We start from the raw sequence: 19,600 nt of genomic DNA, 5'->3' as shown, positions 1-19,600 counted from the left end.
CTGACCTCAACCCCTTCGAACACCTTTGGGATGAATTGGAACGCCGACTGTGAGCCAGGCCTAATCTCCCAACATCAGTGCCCGACCTCACTAATGCTCTTGTGGCTGAATGAAAGCAAGTCCCCGCAGCAATATTCCAACATCTAGTGGAAAGCCTTCCCAGAAGAGTGGAGGCTGTTATAGCAGCAAAGGGGGGACCAACTCCATATTAATGTCCATGATTTTTGAATGAGATGTTCGATGAGCAGGTGTCCACATACTTTTGGCCATGTAGTGTATGTGTGTTTGTTCATCTACATTAATTAATATTATATATACAATATTAGCACATACAGAACATCACACAGAAGACCCCGATATCACAGAGACAACCGGAGAGATGGAGGGAGCGATGGAGGGAGTGATGGAGGGAGCGATGGAGGGAGCGATGGAGGGAGCGATGGAGGGAGCGATGGAGGGAGCGATGGAGGGAGCGATGGAGGGAGTGATGGAGGGAGCGATGGAGGGAGCGATGGAGGGAGAGATGGAGGGCGATGGAGGAGAGATGGAGGGAGCGATGGAGGGAGCGATGGAGGGAGCGATGGAGGGAGTGATGGAGGGAGCGATGGAGGGAGAGATGGAGGGAGCGATGGAGGGAGCGATGGAGGGAGCGATGGAGGGAGAGATGGAGGGAGCGATGGAGGGAGCGATGGAGGGAGTGATGGAGGGAGCGATGGAGGGAGCGATGGAGGGAGCGATGGAGGGAGTGATGGAGGGAGCGATGGAGGGAGCGATGGAGGGAGAGATGGAGGGAGTGATGGAGGGAGCGATGGAGGGAGTGATGGATGGAGTGATGGAGGGAGTGATGGAGGGAGTGATGGAGGAAGCGATGGAGGGAGAGATGGAGGGAGCGATGGAGGGAGTGATGGAGGGAGTGATGGAGGGAGCGATGGAGGTAGGGTGGGATGGGATGGGACGGATGGAGGGAGAAGAGGTTGAGGCTTCCATGACATTAAAAGGTTAAAACTGATGGAGGAAGGATATAGAGAATGAGGAGGAAGAGGAGGAGAGGAGGAGGAAGAGGAGGAGAGGAGGAGAGAGGGCGGGGAGTCACAGATCACCATTCTCCCCCCTGCCTCCCCCTGTCTCCCCCCTGTCTCCCCCCTGTCTCCCCCTCCCCCTAAACACTAGTACTGTAATACAGACAGCTACACCAAACACACCTCTACAGGAACCTAACCTAGCCTGGTATAGAGAAGGAGGAGGAAGAGGAGGAGAGGAAGAGGAGGAGAGGAAGAGGAGGAGAGTACTGTAATGCAGATAGCTACACCTCTACAGGAACCTAACCTAGCCTGGGCTGTGAAGATCTACAATAACAGGATGAGAGAGAGAGAGAGACAGAAAAATAAAAATGAGGAATTATTGCTATCGCTGGATAGTCTTCTATATCAGAGAGAGGAGAGGAAGCCAGCAGTACGCTCCAAAACAGACCCTAAGGGGCCGGGGGCGGGGCTTATGGTGGTGAGGTGTGGGAGGGTTGGACCACACGGCTCGAAGGTAAAGTTTCCCATAGGTACAGATCCAGGATCAGCTTCCCCCCCCCCAATCTTAACCTTAACCATTAGTGGGGAAAATATAAAACTGCCCCTAGCTCAGCAACTACCAACCCAGTGTCATGTAGGCAGAGCTTCTCCCTTTCAAACTGTTCTATTGGCCATGAGGTGTAAGCTCCGCCTACCCAGCTCTGTGTCAACTACATGTTGTTAATGGAGTTCGTACAAACAACGTGATTGGATGATGTAGAAGACAGGATGACCAATAGAAAACAAAGAAACAAACTAGCAATCAAATAAAAAACAACCAATCAAAATGACAGTCACAAAGAGAAAAACAACCAATCAAAACGACAGTCACAAAGAGAAAAACAACCAATCAAAACGACAGTCACAAAGAGAAAAACAACCAATCAAAACGACAGTCACAAAGAGCTTCAGTCACAGCTTGGTCTGAAAGAAACTGCCAACCTTTGCTACAAACTAACTACAATACTTTATATTATAATACATCTCATCACTCACACCTGGGTCTGACCTTCAGCCTTCACTATATATCCTGGGTATGTACACTAGAACTGTCTGTCTGTCGGTGTCAGGACTGACTGGCTTAGAGTGGAGTGGATCAGTCCATTCTAGACTAAAGAGAGGGGTGGTCCATATCCTTAACAACAGCTGTGTTGATAGAGCGAGAGGAGGAGGACGATGGTAGAATCCGCTGGTGCCGGTCGGTTTACAGTTCTGATCTGAGAGAGAGAGAGAGAGAGAGAGTGTTTACTGTAAATATAAAGAACTACTGATTCCAACAGAACACAATGATGGATTGTACAGCCAGATAACGTATGGTTCCATAAGGGAACTACCAGTAGTGTTGTAGGAGGTTAGAAGTTTACCAGTTTAACAGCAGCAGGGTCAGGGTCAGTCAGTCTTTCTCCAGTCTCCTCAGTCCTCCAGAGCCACCATGCCTTTCACTGGATCCTTCACCCTCATCTAGAGAGAGAGAGAAGGGAGAGGAGGGGAGGGGAAGAGGGAGGAGAGAGAGAGAGAGAGACCAAATTACCGTACGACAGACCACGTATTCACCCTGCACACCCTAATTGACAAACAAACAAACCAAAACAAAGGCAAAGTCTTCTCATGCTTTGTTGATTTCAAAAAAAGCTTTTGACTCAACTTGGCATGAGGGTCTGCTATACAAATTGATGGAAAGTGGGGTTGGGGGAAAAACATACGACATTATAAAATCCATGTACACAAACAAGTGTGCGGTAAAAATTGCCCCACCCTCTTCAACATATATATCAACGAATTGGCGAGGGCACTAGAACAGTCTGCAGCACCCAGCCTCACCCTACTAGAATCTGAAGTCAAATGTCTACTGTTTGCTGATGATCTGGTGCTTCTGTCCCCAACCAAGGGGGGCCTACAGCAGCACCTAGATCTTCTGCACAGATTCTGTCAGACCTGGGTCCTGACAGTAAATCTCAGTAAGACAAAAATAATGGTGTTCCAAAAAAGGTCCAGTTGCCAGGACCACAAATACAAATTCCATCTAGACACCGTTGCCCCTAGAGCACACAAAAAACTACACATACCTCGGCCTAAACATCAGCGCCACAGGTAACTTCACCAAAGCTGTGAACGATCTGAGAGACAAGGCCTTCTATGTCATCAAAAGGAACATAAAATTCGACATACCAATTAGGATCTGGCTAAAAATATTTGAATCAGTTATAGATCACATTGCCCTTCAGGGTTGTGAGGTCTGGGGTCCGCTCACCAACCAAGAATTCACAAAATGGGACAAACACCAAATGCATGCAGAATTCTCTAAAAATATCCTCAGTGTACAACGAAAAACACCAAATAATGCAGAGCAGAATTAGGCCAATTCCCGCTAATTATCAAAATCCAGAAAAGAGCCGTTCAATTCTACAACCACCTAAAAGGAAGCGATTCCCAAACCTTCCATAACAAAGCCATCACCTACAGAGAGATGAACTTGGAGAAGAGTCCCCTATGCAAGCTGGTCCTGGGGCTCTGTTCACAAACACAAACAGACCCCACAGAGCCCCAGGACAGCAACACAATTAGACCCAACCAAATCACGAGTACACAAAAAGAGAATTACTTGACACATTGGAAAGAATTAACAAAAAAACAGAGCAAACTAGAATGCTATTTGGCCCTAAACAGAGAGTACACAGTGGCAGAATACCTGACCACTGTGACTGACCCAAAATTAAGGAAAGCTTTGACTATATGTACAGACTCAGTGAGCATAGCCTTGCTATTGAGAAAGGCCGCCGAAGGCAGACCTGAATCTCAAGAGAACACTGCCCACAAAATGAGGTTGTAACTGAGTTGCACTTCCTAACCTCCTGCTAAATGTATGACCATATTAGAGACACATATTTCCCTCAGATTACACAGACCCACAAAGATTTCAAAAACAAATACAATTTTGATAAATTCCCATATCTATTGGGTGAAATACCACAGTGTGCCATCACAGCTGCAAGATTTGTGACCTGTTGCCACAAGAAAAGGGCAACCAGTGAAGAACAAACACCATTGTAAATACAACCCATATTTATATTTATTTATTTCCCCTTTTGTACTTTAACTATTTGCACATTGTTACAACACTGTATATAGACATAATATGACATTTGAAATGTCTTTATTATTTTGGAACTTCTGAGTGTAATGTTTACTGTTAATATGTATTGTTTATTTCACTTGCTTTGGCAATGTTAACACATGTTTCCCATGCCAATAAAGCCCTTACATTGAATTGAATTGAATTGAATTGAGAGAGAGTGTGGAGGGGGAGGAGAGGTTATGTCACTGACCTGTGAGCACACACACACAAAGACCTGAATGACTTGTGCTTGTGTGTCTTTTGTGTCTTTTGGTGTGTTAGTCTCCCTCTCAGACACCTGGTTACACATTATTATTATTACTATTATTACGATGGTAGATGGTTACATATTATTATTATTATCATTATTACTATTCAGATGGTAGATGGTTACATATTATTACTATTCAGATGGTAGATGGTTACATATTATTATTATTATCATTATTACTATTCAGATGGTAGATGGTTACATATTATTACTATTCAGATGGTAGATGGTTACATATTATTATTATTATCGTTATTACTATTCAGATGGTAGATGGTTACATATTATTACTATTCAGATGGTAGGTGGTTACATATTATTACTATTATTATTATTATTATTATTATTACTATTCAGATGGTAGATGGTTACATATTATTACTATTCAGATGGTAGATGGTTACATATTATTACTATTCAGATGGTAGATGGTTACATATTATTACTATTATTATTATTATCATTATTATTATTACTATTTAGATGGTAGATGGTTACATATTATTACTATTCAGATGGTAGATGGTTACATATTATTACTATTCAGATGGTAGATGGTTACATATTATTACTATTTAGATGGTAGATGGTTACATATTATTACTATTATTATTATTATTACTATTTAGATGGTAGATGGTTACATATTATTACTATTCAGATGGTAGACGGTTACATATTATTACTATTATTATTATTATTATTATTACTATTCAGATGGTAGATGGTTACATATTATTACTATTCAGATGGTAGATGGTTACATATTATTACTATTATTATTATTATTATTACTATTCAGATGGTAGATGGTTACATATTATTACTATTCAGATGGTAGATGGTTACATATTATTACTATTCAGATGGTAGATGGTTACATATTATTACTATTCAGATGGTAGATGGTTACATATTATTACTATTCAGATGGTAGATGGTTACATATTATTACTATTCAGATGGTAGATGGTTACATATTATTACTATTCGGATGGTAGATGGTTACATATTATTACTATTCAGATGGTAGATGGTTACATATTATTACTATTCAGATGATAGATGGTTACATATTATTACTATTATTATTATTATTATTACTATTCAGATGGTAGATGGTTACATATTATTACTATTCAGATGGTAGATGGTTACATATTATTACTATTATTATTACTATTATTACTATTTAGATGGTAGATGGTTACATATTATTACTATTATTATTATTATTACTATTCAGATGGTAGATGGTTACATATTATTACTATTCAGATGGTAGATGGTTACATATTATTACTATTATTATTATTATTATTACTATTCGGATGGTAGATGGTTACATATTATTACTATTCAGATGGTAGATGGTTACATATTATTACTATTTAGATGGTAGATGGTTACATATTATTACTATTCAGATGGTAGATGGTTACATATTATTACTATTCAGATGGTAGATGGTTACATATTATTACTATTCAGATGGTAGATGGTTACATATTATTACTATTCAGATGGTAGATGGTTACATATTATTACCATTTAGATGGTAGATGGTTACATATTATTATTATTACTATTATTACGGTGGTAGATGGTTACATATTATTATTATTATTATCTTTATTACTATTCAGATGGTAGATGGTTACATATTATTACTATTCAGATGGTAGATGGTTACATATTATTATTATTATCATTATTACTATTCAGATGGTAGATGGTTACATATTATTACTATTCAGATGGTAGGTGGTTACATATTATTACTATTATTATTATTATTATTACTATTCAGATGGTAGATGGTTACATATTATTACTATTCAGATGGTAGATGGTTACATATTATTACTATTCAGATGGTAGATGGTTACATATTATTACTATTCAGATGGTAGATGGTTACATATTATTACTATTATTATTATTGTTATTATTATTATTACTATTCAGATGGTAGATGGTTACATATTATTACTATTCAGATGGTAGATGGTTACATATTATTACTATTATTATTATTATTATTACTATTTAGATGGTAGATGGTTACATATTATTACTATTATTATTATTATTATTATTATTACTATTCAGCTGGTAGATGGTTACATATTATTACTATTCAGATGGTAGATGGTTACATATTATTACTATTATTATTATTATTATTATTACTTTTCAGATGGTAGATGGTTACATATTATTACTATTCAGATGGTAGATGGTTACATATTATTACTATTTAGATGGTAGATGGTTACATATGATTACTATTCAGATGGTAGATGGTTACATATTATTACTATTTAGATGGTAGATGGTTACATATTATTACTATTATTATTATTATTATTACTATTTAGATGGTAGATGGTTACATATTATTACTATTCAGATGGTAGATGGTTACATATTATTACTATTATTATTATTATTATTGCTATTCAGATGGTAGATGGTTACATATTATTACTATTCAGATGGTAGATGGTTACATATTATTACTATTATTATTATTATTATTATTATTATTATTATTATTATTATTATTATTATTATTACTATTCAGATGGTTGATGGTTACATATTATTACTATTCAGATGGTAGATGGTTACATATTATTATCATTATTATTATTACTATTCAGATGGTAGATGGTTACATATTATTACTATTCAGATGGTAGATGGTTACATATTATTACTATTCAGATGGTAGATGGTTACATATTATTACTATTATTATTATATTATTATTATTATTATTACTATTTAGATGGTAGATGGTTACATATTATTACTATTATTATTATTATTATTATTATTATTATTATTATTATTACTATTCAGCTGGTAGATGGTTACATATTATTACTATTCAGATGGTAGATGGTTACATATTATTACTATTATTATTATTATTATTATTATTACTATTCAGATGGTAGATGGTTACATATTATTACTATTCAGATGGTAGATGGTTACATATTATTACTATTTAGATGGTAGATGGTTACATATTATTACTATTCAGATGGTAGATGGTTACATATTATTACTATTCAGATGGTAGATGGTTACATATTATTACTATTCAGATGGTAGATGGTTACATATTATTACTATTATTATTATTATTATTACTATTTAGATGGTAGATGGTTACATATTATTACTATTCAGATGGTAGATGGTTACATATTATTACTATTCAGATGGTAGATGGTTACATATTATTACTATTATTATTATTATTATTATTATTATTACTATTCAGATGGTAGATGGTTACATATTATTACTATTCAGATGGTAGATGGTTACATATTATTACTATTATTATTATTATTATTATTACTATTCAGATGGTAGATGGTTACATATTATTACTATTCAGATGGTAGATGGTTACATATTATTACTATTTAGATGGTAGATGGTTACATATTATTACTATTCAGATGGTAGATGGTTACATATTATTACTATTCAGATGGTAGATGGTTACATATTATTACTATTCAGATGGTAGATGGTTACATATTATTACTATTCAGATGGTAGATGGTTACATATTATTACTATTCAGATGGTAGATGGTTACATATTATTACTATTATTATTATTATTACTATTCAGATGGTAGATGGTTACATATTATTACTATTCAGATGGTAGATGGTTACATATTATTACTATTATTATTATTATTATTATTATTATTACTATTTAGATGGTAGATGGTTACATATTATTACTATTATTATTATTATTATTATTATTACTATTCAGATGGTAGATGGTTACATATTATTACTATTCAGATGGTAGATGGTTACATATTATTACTATTATTATTATTATTATTATTATTATTACTATTCAGATGGTAGATGGTTACATATTATTACTATTCAGATGGTAGATGGTTACATATTATTACTATTTAGATGGTAGATGGTTACATATTATTACTATTCAGATGGTAGATGGTTACATATTATTACTATTCAGATGGTAGATGGTTACATATTATTACTATTCAGATGGTAGATGGTTACATATTATTACTATTCAGATGGTAGATGGTTACATATTATTACTATTTAGATGGTAGATGGTTACATATTATTACTATTTAGATGGTAGATGGTTACATATTATTACTATTCAGATGGTAGATGGTTACATATTATTACTATTCAGATGGTAGATGGTTACATATTATTACTATTCAGATGGTAGATGGTTACATATTATTACTATTTAGATGGTAGATGGTTACATATTATTACTATTATCATTATTATTATTACTATTCAGATGGTAGATGGTTACATATTATTACTATTCAGATGGTAGATGGTTACATATTATTACTATTCAGATGGTAGATGGTTACATATTATTACTATTCAGATGGTAGATGGTTACATATTATTACTATTCAGATGGTAGATGGTTACATATTATTACTATTCAGATGGTAGATGGTTACATATTATTACTATTCAGATGGTAGATGGTTACATATTATTACTATTCAGATGGTAGATGGTTACATATTATTACTATTCAGATGGTAGATGGTTACATATTATTGCTATTCAGATGGTATATGGTTACATATTATTACTATTCAGATGGTAGATGGTTACATATTATTACTATTTAGATGGTAGATGGTTACATATTATTACTATTTAGATGGTAGATGGTTACATATTATTACTATTCAGATGGTAGATGGTTACATATTATTATTATTATCTTATTATTACTATTCAGATGGTAGATGGTTACATATTATTACTATTCAGATGGTAGATGGTTACATATTATTACTATTCAGATGGTAGATGGTTACATATTATTACTATTCAGATGGTAGATGGTTACATATTATTACTATTCAGATGGTAGATGGTTACATATTATTACTATTTAGATGGTAGATGGTTACATATTATTACTATTATCATTATTATTATTACTATTCAGATGGTAGATGGTTACATATTATTACTATTCAGATGGTAGATGGTTACATATTATTACTATTCAGATGGTAGATGGTTACATATTATTACTATTTAGATGGTAGATGGTTACATATTATTACTATTATCATTATTATTATTACTATTCAGATGGTAGATGGTTACATATTATTACTATTCAGATGGTAGATGGTTACATATTATTACTATTTAGATGGTAGATGGTTACATATTATTACTATTCAGATGATAGATGGTTACATATTATTACTATTATTATTATTATTATTACTATTCAGATGGTAGATGGTTACATATTATTACTATTCAGATGGTAGATGGTTACATATTATTACTATTATTATTACTATTATTACTATTTAGATGGTAGATGGTTACATATTATTACTATTATTATTATTATTACTATTCAGATGGTAGATGGTTACATATTATTACTATTCAGATGGTAGATGGTTACATATTATTACTATTATTATTATTATTATTACTATTCGGATGGTAGATGGTTACATATTATTACTATTCAGATGGTAGATGGTTACATATTATTACTATTTAGATGGTAGATGGTTACATATTATTACTATTCAGATGGTAGATGGTTACATATTATTACTATTCAGATGGTAGATGGTTACATATTATTACTATTCAGATGGTAGATGGTTACATATTATTACTATTCAGATGGTAGATGGTTACATATTATTACTATTTAGATGGTAGATGGTTACATATTATTACTATTTTACGATGGTAGATGGTTACATATTATTATTATTATTATCTATTATTACTATTTAGATGGTAGATGGTTACATATTATTACTATTCAGATGGTAGATGGTTACATATTATTATCATTATTATTATTACTATTCAGATGGTAGATGGTTACATATTATTACTATTTAGATGGTAGATGGTTACATATTATTACTATTATTATTATTATTATTATTACTATTCAGATGGTAGATGGTTACATATTATTACTATTCAGATGGTAGATGGTTACATATTATTACTATTCAGATGGTAGATGGTTACATATTATTACTATTCAGATGGTAGATGGTTACATATTATTACTATTATTATTATTATTATTATTATTATTACTATTCAGATGGTAGATGGTTACATATTATTACTATTCAGATGGTAGATGGTTACATATTATTACTATTATTATTATTATTATTACTATTTAGATGGTAGATGGTTACATATTATTACTATTATTATTATTATTATTACTATTCAGATGGTAGATGGTTACATATTATTACTATTCAGATGGTAGATGGTTACATATTATTACTATTATTATTATTATTATTATTACTATTCAGATGGTAGATGGTTACATATTATTACTATTCAGATGGTAGATGGTTACATATTATTACTATTTAGATGGTAGATGGTTACATATTATTACTATTCAGATGGTAGATGGTTACATATTATTACTATTCAGATGGTAGATGGTTACATATTATTACTATTTAGATGGTAGATGGTTACATATTATTACTATTATTATTATTATTATTACTATTTAGATGGTAGATGGTTACATATTATTACTATTCAGATGGTAGATGGTTACATATTATTACTATTATTATTATTATTATTACTATTCAGATGGTAGATGGTTACATATTATTACTATTCAGATGGTAGATGGTTACATATTATTACTATTATTATTATTATTATTATTATTATTATTATTATTACTATTCAGATGGTAGATGGTTACATATTATTACTATTCAGATGGTAGATGGTTACATATTATTATCATTATTATTATTACTATTCAGATGGTAGATGGTTACATATTATTACTATTCAGATGGTAGATGGTTACATATTATTACTATTCAGATGGTAGATGGTTACATATTATTACTATTCAGATGGTAGATGGTTACATATTATTACTATTATTATTATTATTATTATTATTATTATTATTATTATTACTATTTAGATGGTAGATGGTTACATATTATTACTATTATTATTATTATTATTACTATTCAGATGGTAGATGGTTACATATTATTACTATTCAGATGGTAGATTGTTACATATTATTACTATTATTATTATTATTATATATTATTATTATTACTATTCAGATGGTAGATGGTTACATATTATTACTATTCAGATGGTAGATGGTTACATATTATTACTTATTATTATTATTACTATTCAGATGGTAGATGGTTACATATTATTACTATTCAGATGGTAGATGGTTACATATTATTACTATTCAGATGGTAGATGGTTACATATTATTACTATTCAGATGGTAGATGGTTACATATTATTACTATTATTATTATTATTATTATTATTATTATTATTATTATTATTATTATTATTATTACTATTTAGATGGTAGATGGTTACATATTATTACTATTATTATTATTATTATTATTACTATTCAGATGGTAGATGGTTACATATTATTACTATTCAGATGGTAGATGGTTACATATTATTACTATTATTATTATTATTATTATTATTATTACTATTCAGATGGTAGATGGTTACATATTATTACTATTCAGATGGTAGATGGTTACATATTATTACTATTCAGATGGTAGATGGTTACATATTATTACTATTCAGATGGTAGATGGTTACATATTATTACTATTCAGATGGTAGATGGTTACATATTATTACTATTTAGATGGTAGATGGTTACATATTATTACTATTATTATTATTATTATTACTATTTAGATGGTAGATGGTTACATATTATTACTATTCAGATGGTAGATGGTTACATATTATTACTATTCAGATGGTAGATGGTTACATATTATTACTATTATTATTACTATTATTATTATTATTATTATTACTATTCAGCTGGTAGATGGTTACATATTATTACTATTCAGATGGTAGATGGTTACATATTATTACTATTATTATTATTATTACTATTCAGATGGTAGATGGTTACATATTATTACTATTCAGATGGTAGATGGTTACATATTATTACTATTTAGATGGTAGATGGTTACATATTATTACTATTCAGATGGTAGATGGTTACATATTATTACTATTCAGATGGTAGATGGTTACATATTATTACTATTCAGATGGTAGATGGTTACATATTATTACTATTCAGATGGTAGATGGTTACATATTATTACTATTCAGATGGTAGATGGTTACATATTATTACTATTATTATTATTATTATTACTATTCAGATGGTAGATGGTTACATATTATTACTATTCAGATGGTAGATGGTTACATATTATTACTATTATTATTATTATTATTATTATTATTATTACTATTTAGATGGTAGATGGTTACATATTATTACTATTATTATTATTATTATTACTATTTAGATGGTAGATGGTTACATATTATTACTATTCAGATGGTAGATGGTTACATATTATTACTATTATTATTATTATTATTATTATTATTATTACTATTCAGATGGTAGATGGTTACATATTATTACTATTCAGATGGTAGATGGTTACATATTATTACTATTTAGATGGTAGATGGTTACATATTATTACTATTCAGATGGTAGATGGTTACATATTATTACTATTCAGATGGTAGATGGTTACATATTATTACTATTCAGATGGTAGATGGTTACATATTATTACTATTCAGATGGTAGATGGTTACATATTATTACCATTTAGATGGTAGATGGTTACATATTATTACTATTTAGATGGTAGATGGTTACATATTATTACTATTCAGATGGTAGATGGTTACATATTATTACTATTCAGATGGTAGATGGTTACATATTATTACTATTCAGATGGTAGATGGTTACATATTATTACTATTTAGATGGTAGATGGTTACATATTATTACTATTATCATTATTATTATTACTATTCAGATGGTAGATGGTTACATATTATTACTATTCAGATGGTAGATGGTTACATATTATTACTATTCAGATGGTAGATGGTTACATATTATTACTATTCAGATGGTAGATGGTTACATATTATTACTATTCAGATGGTAGATGGTTACATATTATTACTATTCAGATGGTAGATGGTTACATATTATTACTATTCAGATGGTAGATGGTTACATATTATTACTATTCAGATGGTAGATGGTTACATATTATTACTATTTAGATGGTAGATGGTTACATATTATTACTATTCAGATGGTAGATGGTTACATATTATTACTATTCAGATGGTATATGGTTACATATTATTACTATTCAGATGGTAGATGGTTACATATTATTACTATTTAGATGGTAGATGGTTACATATTATTACTATTTAGATGGTAGATGGTTACATATTATTACTATTCAGATGGTAGATGGTTACGTATTATTATTATTATTATTATTACTATTCAGATGGTAGATGGTTACATATTATTACTATTCAGATGGTAGATGGTTACATATTATTACTATTCAGATGGTAGATGGTTACATATTATTACTATTCAGATGGTAGATGGTTACATATTATTACTATTCAGATGGTAGATGGTTACATATTATTACTATTTAGATGGTAGATGGTTACATATTATTACTATTATCATTATTATTATTACTATTCAGATGGTAGATGGTTACATATTATTACTATTCAGATGGTAGATGGTTACATATTATTACTATTTAGATGGTAGATGGTTACATATTATTACTATTTAGATGGTAGATGGTTACATATTATTACTATTATCATTATTATTATTACTATTCAGATGGTAGATGGTTACATCTGGGATGGTTACATCTGGGATAGGATAAAGTATTCCTTCTAACCCCCCCAAATTGTAAAGTGGTTATCCCACTGGCTATAGGGTGAACGCACCAATTTGTGAGTCGCTCTGGCTAAGAGCGTCTGCTAAATGACGTTAATGTGCCCTTGAGCAAGGCACTTAACCCTAATTGCTCCTGTAAGTCGCTCTGGATAAGAGCGTCTGCTAAATGACTAAAATGTAAATGTAAAAATGTTACATATTATTACTATTCAGATGGTAGATGGTTACATATTATTACTATTCAGATGGTAGATGGTTACATATTATTACTATTCAGATGGTAGATGGTTACATATTATTACTATTCAGATGGTAGATGGTTACATATTATTACTATTCAGATGGTAGATGGTTACATATTATTACTATTCAGATGGTAGATGGTTACATATTATTACTATTCAGATGGTAGATGGTTACATATTATTACTATTTAGATGGTAGATGGTTACATATTATTACTATTTAGATGGTAGATGGTTACATATTATTACTATTCAGATGGTAGATGGTTACATATTATTACTATTCAGATGGTAGATGGTTACATATTATTACTATTCAGATGGTAGATGGTTACATATTATTACTATTCAGATGGTAGATGGTTACATATTATTACTATTATCATTATTATTATTACTATTCAGATGGTAGATGGTTACATATTATTACTATTTAGATGGTAGATGGTTACATATTATTACTATTTAATGTAGATGGTTACATATTATTACTATTCAGATGGTAGATGGTTACATATTATTACTATTCAGATGGTAGATGGTTACATATTATTACTATTCAGATGGTAGATGGTTACATATTATTACTATTTAGATGGTAGATGTTTACATATTATTACTATTTAGATGGTAGATTTACATTTATTACTATTTAGATGGTAGATGGTTACATATTATTACTATTATTATTATTATTATTAACTATTCAGATGGTAGATGGTTACATATTATTACTATTCAGATGGTAGATTGTTACATATTATTACTATTCAGATGGTAGATGGTTACATATTATTATTATTATTATTATTATTATTATTATTTAGATGGTAGATGGTTACATATTATTACTATTTAGATGGTAGATGGTTACATATTATTACTATTATTATTATTATTATTAACTATTCAGATGGTAGATGGTTACATATTATTACTATTATTACGATGGTAGATGGTTACATATTATTATTATTATCATTATTATTATTACTATTCAGATGGTAGATGGTTACATATTATTACTATTTAGATGTTAGATGGTTACATATTATTATTATTATCATTATTATTATTACTATTCAGATGGTAGATGGTTACATATTATTACTATTTAGATGGTAGATGGTTACATATTATTATTATTATCATTGTTATTATTACTGTTCAGATGGTAGATGGTTACATATTATTACTATTCAGATGGTAGATGGTTACATATTATTACTATTCAGATGGTAGATGGTTACATATTATTACTATTTAGATGGTAGATGGTTACATATTATTACTATTTAGATGGTAGATGGTTACATATTATTATTATTATCATTATTATTATTACTATTCAGATGGTAGATGGTTACATATTATTACTATTCAGATGGTAGATGGTTACATATCATTACTATTCAGATGGTAGATGGTTACATATTATTACTATTTAGATGGTAGATGGTTACATATTATTATTATTATCATTATTATTATTACTATTCAGATGGTAGATGGTTACATATTATTACTATTTAGATGGTAGATGGTTACATATTATTATTCTATTCAGATGGTAGATGGTTACATATTATTACTATTTAGATGGTAGATGGTTACATATTATTACTATTTAGATGGTAGATGGTTACATATTATTACTATTCAGATGGTAGATGGTTACATATTATTACTATTCAGAATCGTTACTATTATTACTATTCAGATGGTAGATGGTTACATATTATTACTATTCAGATGGTAGATGGTTACATATTATTATCATTATTATTATTACTATTCAGATGGTAGATGGTTACATATTATTACTATTCAGATGGTAGATGGTTACATATTATTACTATTCAGATGGTAGATGGTTACATATTATTACTATTCAGATGGTAGATGGTTACATATTATTACTATTCAGATGGTAGATGGTTACATATTATTACTATTCAGATGGTAGATGGTTACATATTATTACTATTCAGATGGTAGATGGTTACATATTATTACTATTTAGATGGTAGATGGTTACATATTATTACTATTTAGATGGTAGATGGTTACATATTATTACTATTCATTATGTAGTTACATATTATTACTATTCAGATGGTAGATGGTTACATATTATTACTATTCAGATGGTAGATGGTTACATATTATTACTATTTAGATGGTAGATGGTTACATATTATTACTATTTAGATGGTAGATGGTTACATATTATTACTATTCAGATAGAATATTCATATTATTATTGTATTATTACTATTCAGATGGTAGATGGTTACATATTATTACTATTCAGATGGTAGATGGTTACATATTATTACTATTCAGATGGTAGATGGTTACATATTATTACTATTCAGATGGTAGATGGTTACATATTATTACTATTCAGATGGTAGATGGTTACATATTATTACTATTTAGATGGTAGATGGTTACATATTATTACTTTTCATCATTATTATTCAGATGGTAGATGGTTACATATTATTACTATTCAGATGGTAGATGGTTACATATTATTACTATTTAGATGGTAGATGGTTACATATTATTACTATTTAGATGGTAGATGTTACATTTTATTATTATTACTATTCAGATGGTAGATGTTTACATCTTAGGGATGGTTACATCTGGGATAGGATAAAGTATTCCTTCTAACCCCCAAATTGTAAAGTGGTTATCCCACTGGCTATGGGTGAACGCACCAATTTGTGAGTCGCTCTGGCTAAGCGTCTGCTAAATGACGTTAATGTGCCCTTGAGCAAGGCACTTAACCCTAATTGCTCCTGTAAGTCGCTCTGGATAAGAGCGTCTGCTAAATGACTAAAATGTAAATGTAAATGTTACATATTATTACTATTCAGATGGTAGATGGTTACATATTATTACTATTCAGATGGTAGATGGTTACATATTATTACTATTCAGATGGTAGATGGTTACATATTATTACTATTCAGATGGTAGATGGTTACATATTATTACTATTCAGATGGTAGATGGTTACATATTATTACTATTCAGATGGTAGATGGTTACATATTATTACTATTCAGATGGTAGATGGTTACATATTATTACTATTTAGATGGTAGATGGTTACATATTATTACTATTTAGATGGTAGATGGTTACATATTATTACTATTCAGATGGTAGATGGTTGCATATTATTACTATTCAGATGGTAGATGGTTACATATTATTACTATTCAGATGGTAGATGGTTACATATTATTACTATTCAGATGGTAGATGGTTACATATTATTACTATTATCATTATTATTATTACTATTCAGATGGTAGATGGTTACATATTATTACTATTTAGATGGTAGATGGTTACATATTATTACTATTTAGATGGTAGATGGTTACATATTATTACTATTCAGATGGTAGATGGTTACATATTATTACTATTCAGATGGTAGATGGTTACATATTATTACTATTCAGATGGTAGATGGTTACATATTATTACTATTTAGATGGTAGATGGTTACATATTATTACTATTTAGATGGTAGATGGTTACATATTATTACTATTCAGATGGTAGATGGTTACATATTATTATTATTATCATTATTATTATTACTATTCAGATGGTAGATGGTTACATATTATTACTATTTAGATGTTAGATGGTTACATATTATTATTATTATCATTATTATTATTACTATTCAGATGGTAGATGGTTACATATTATTACTATTTAGATGGTAGATGGTTACATATTATTATTATTATCATTGTTATTATTACTATTCAGATGGTAGATGGTTACATATTATTACTATTCAGATGGTAGATGGTTACATATTATTACTATTTAGATGGTAGATGGTTACATATTATTACTATTATTATTATTATTATTACTATTCAGATGGTAGATGGTTACATATTATTACTATTCAGATGGTAGATGGTTACATATTATTACTATTATTATTATTATTACTATTTAGATGGTAGATGGTTACATATTATTACTATTATTATTATTACTATTCAGATGGTAGATGGTTACATATTATTACTATTCAGATGGTAGATGGTTACATATTATTACTATTATTATTATTATTATTATTACTATTTAGATGGTAGATGGTTACATATTATTACTATTCAGATGGTAGATGGTTACATATTATTATTATTATCATTATTATTATTACTATTCAGATGGTAGATGGTTACATATTATTACTATTCAGATGGTAGATGGTTACATATTATTACTATTTAGATGGTAGATGGTTACATATTATTACTATTATCATTATTATTATTACTATTCAGATGGTAGATGGTTACATATTATTACTATTCAGATGGTAGATGGTTACATATTATTACTATTTAGATGGTAGATGGTTACATATTATTACTATTATTATTATTATTATCATTATTACTATTCAGATGGTAGATGGTTACATATTATTACTATTCAGATGGTAGATGGTTACATATTATTACTATTCAGATGGTAGATGGTTACATATTATTACCATTTAGATGGTAGATGGTTACATATTATTATTATTACTATTATTACGATGGTAGATGGTTACATATTATTACTATTTAGATGGTAGATGGTTACATATTATTACTATTCAGATGGTAGATGGTTACATATTATTACTATTCAGATGGTAGATGGTTACATATTATTACTATTTAGATGGTAGATGGTTACATATTATTACTATTTAGATGGTAGATGGTTACATATTATTACTATTTAGATGGTAGATGGTTACATATTATTATGATGATGATGATGATGGTAGATGGTTACATATTATGATTAGCAAGCTGGTCCTGGGGCTCTGTTTACAAACACAAACAGACCCCAGGACAGCAACACAATTACACCCAACCAAATCATGAGAACACAAAAAGATAATTACTTGACAAAAACAGAGCAAACTAGAATGCTA

At 29.7% G+C, this 19,600-nt stretch overlaps 1 protein-coding gene across 1 annotated transcript in view; it reads right to left on the bottom strand.

The window, feature by feature from the left end:
* Positions 1-1,878: 1,878 nt before the first annotated feature.
* Positions 1,879-19,600, bottom strand: part of LOC121579113 (phosphatidylinositol transfer protein alpha isoform) — a 57,303-nt gene continuing 39,581 nt past the window's right edge. The window contains exons 11-12 of the mRNA XM_041893416.1: positions 2,426-2,522; positions 1,879-2,278 (exon numbers count right to left, since the gene is read on the bottom strand). Of these exons, the coding sequence (XP_041749350.1) occupies positions 2,475-2,522 (48 nt within the window). The 3' untranslated portion in view covers positions 1,879-2,278; positions 2,426-2,474. The remainder of the gene's footprint in view (positions 2,279-2,425; positions 2,523-19,600) is intronic.

The sequence above is a fragment of the Coregonus clupeaformis genome, chromosome 34 (assembly GCF_020615455.1).
Source record: "Coregonus clupeaformis isolate EN_2021a chromosome 34, ASM2061545v1, whole genome shotgun sequence".
NCBI classification, from domain to species: Eukaryota; Metazoa; Chordata; class Actinopteri; order Salmoniformes; family Salmonidae; genus Coregonus; species Coregonus clupeaformis.
This window is presented reverse-complemented; position numbering and strand designations above follow the sequence as displayed.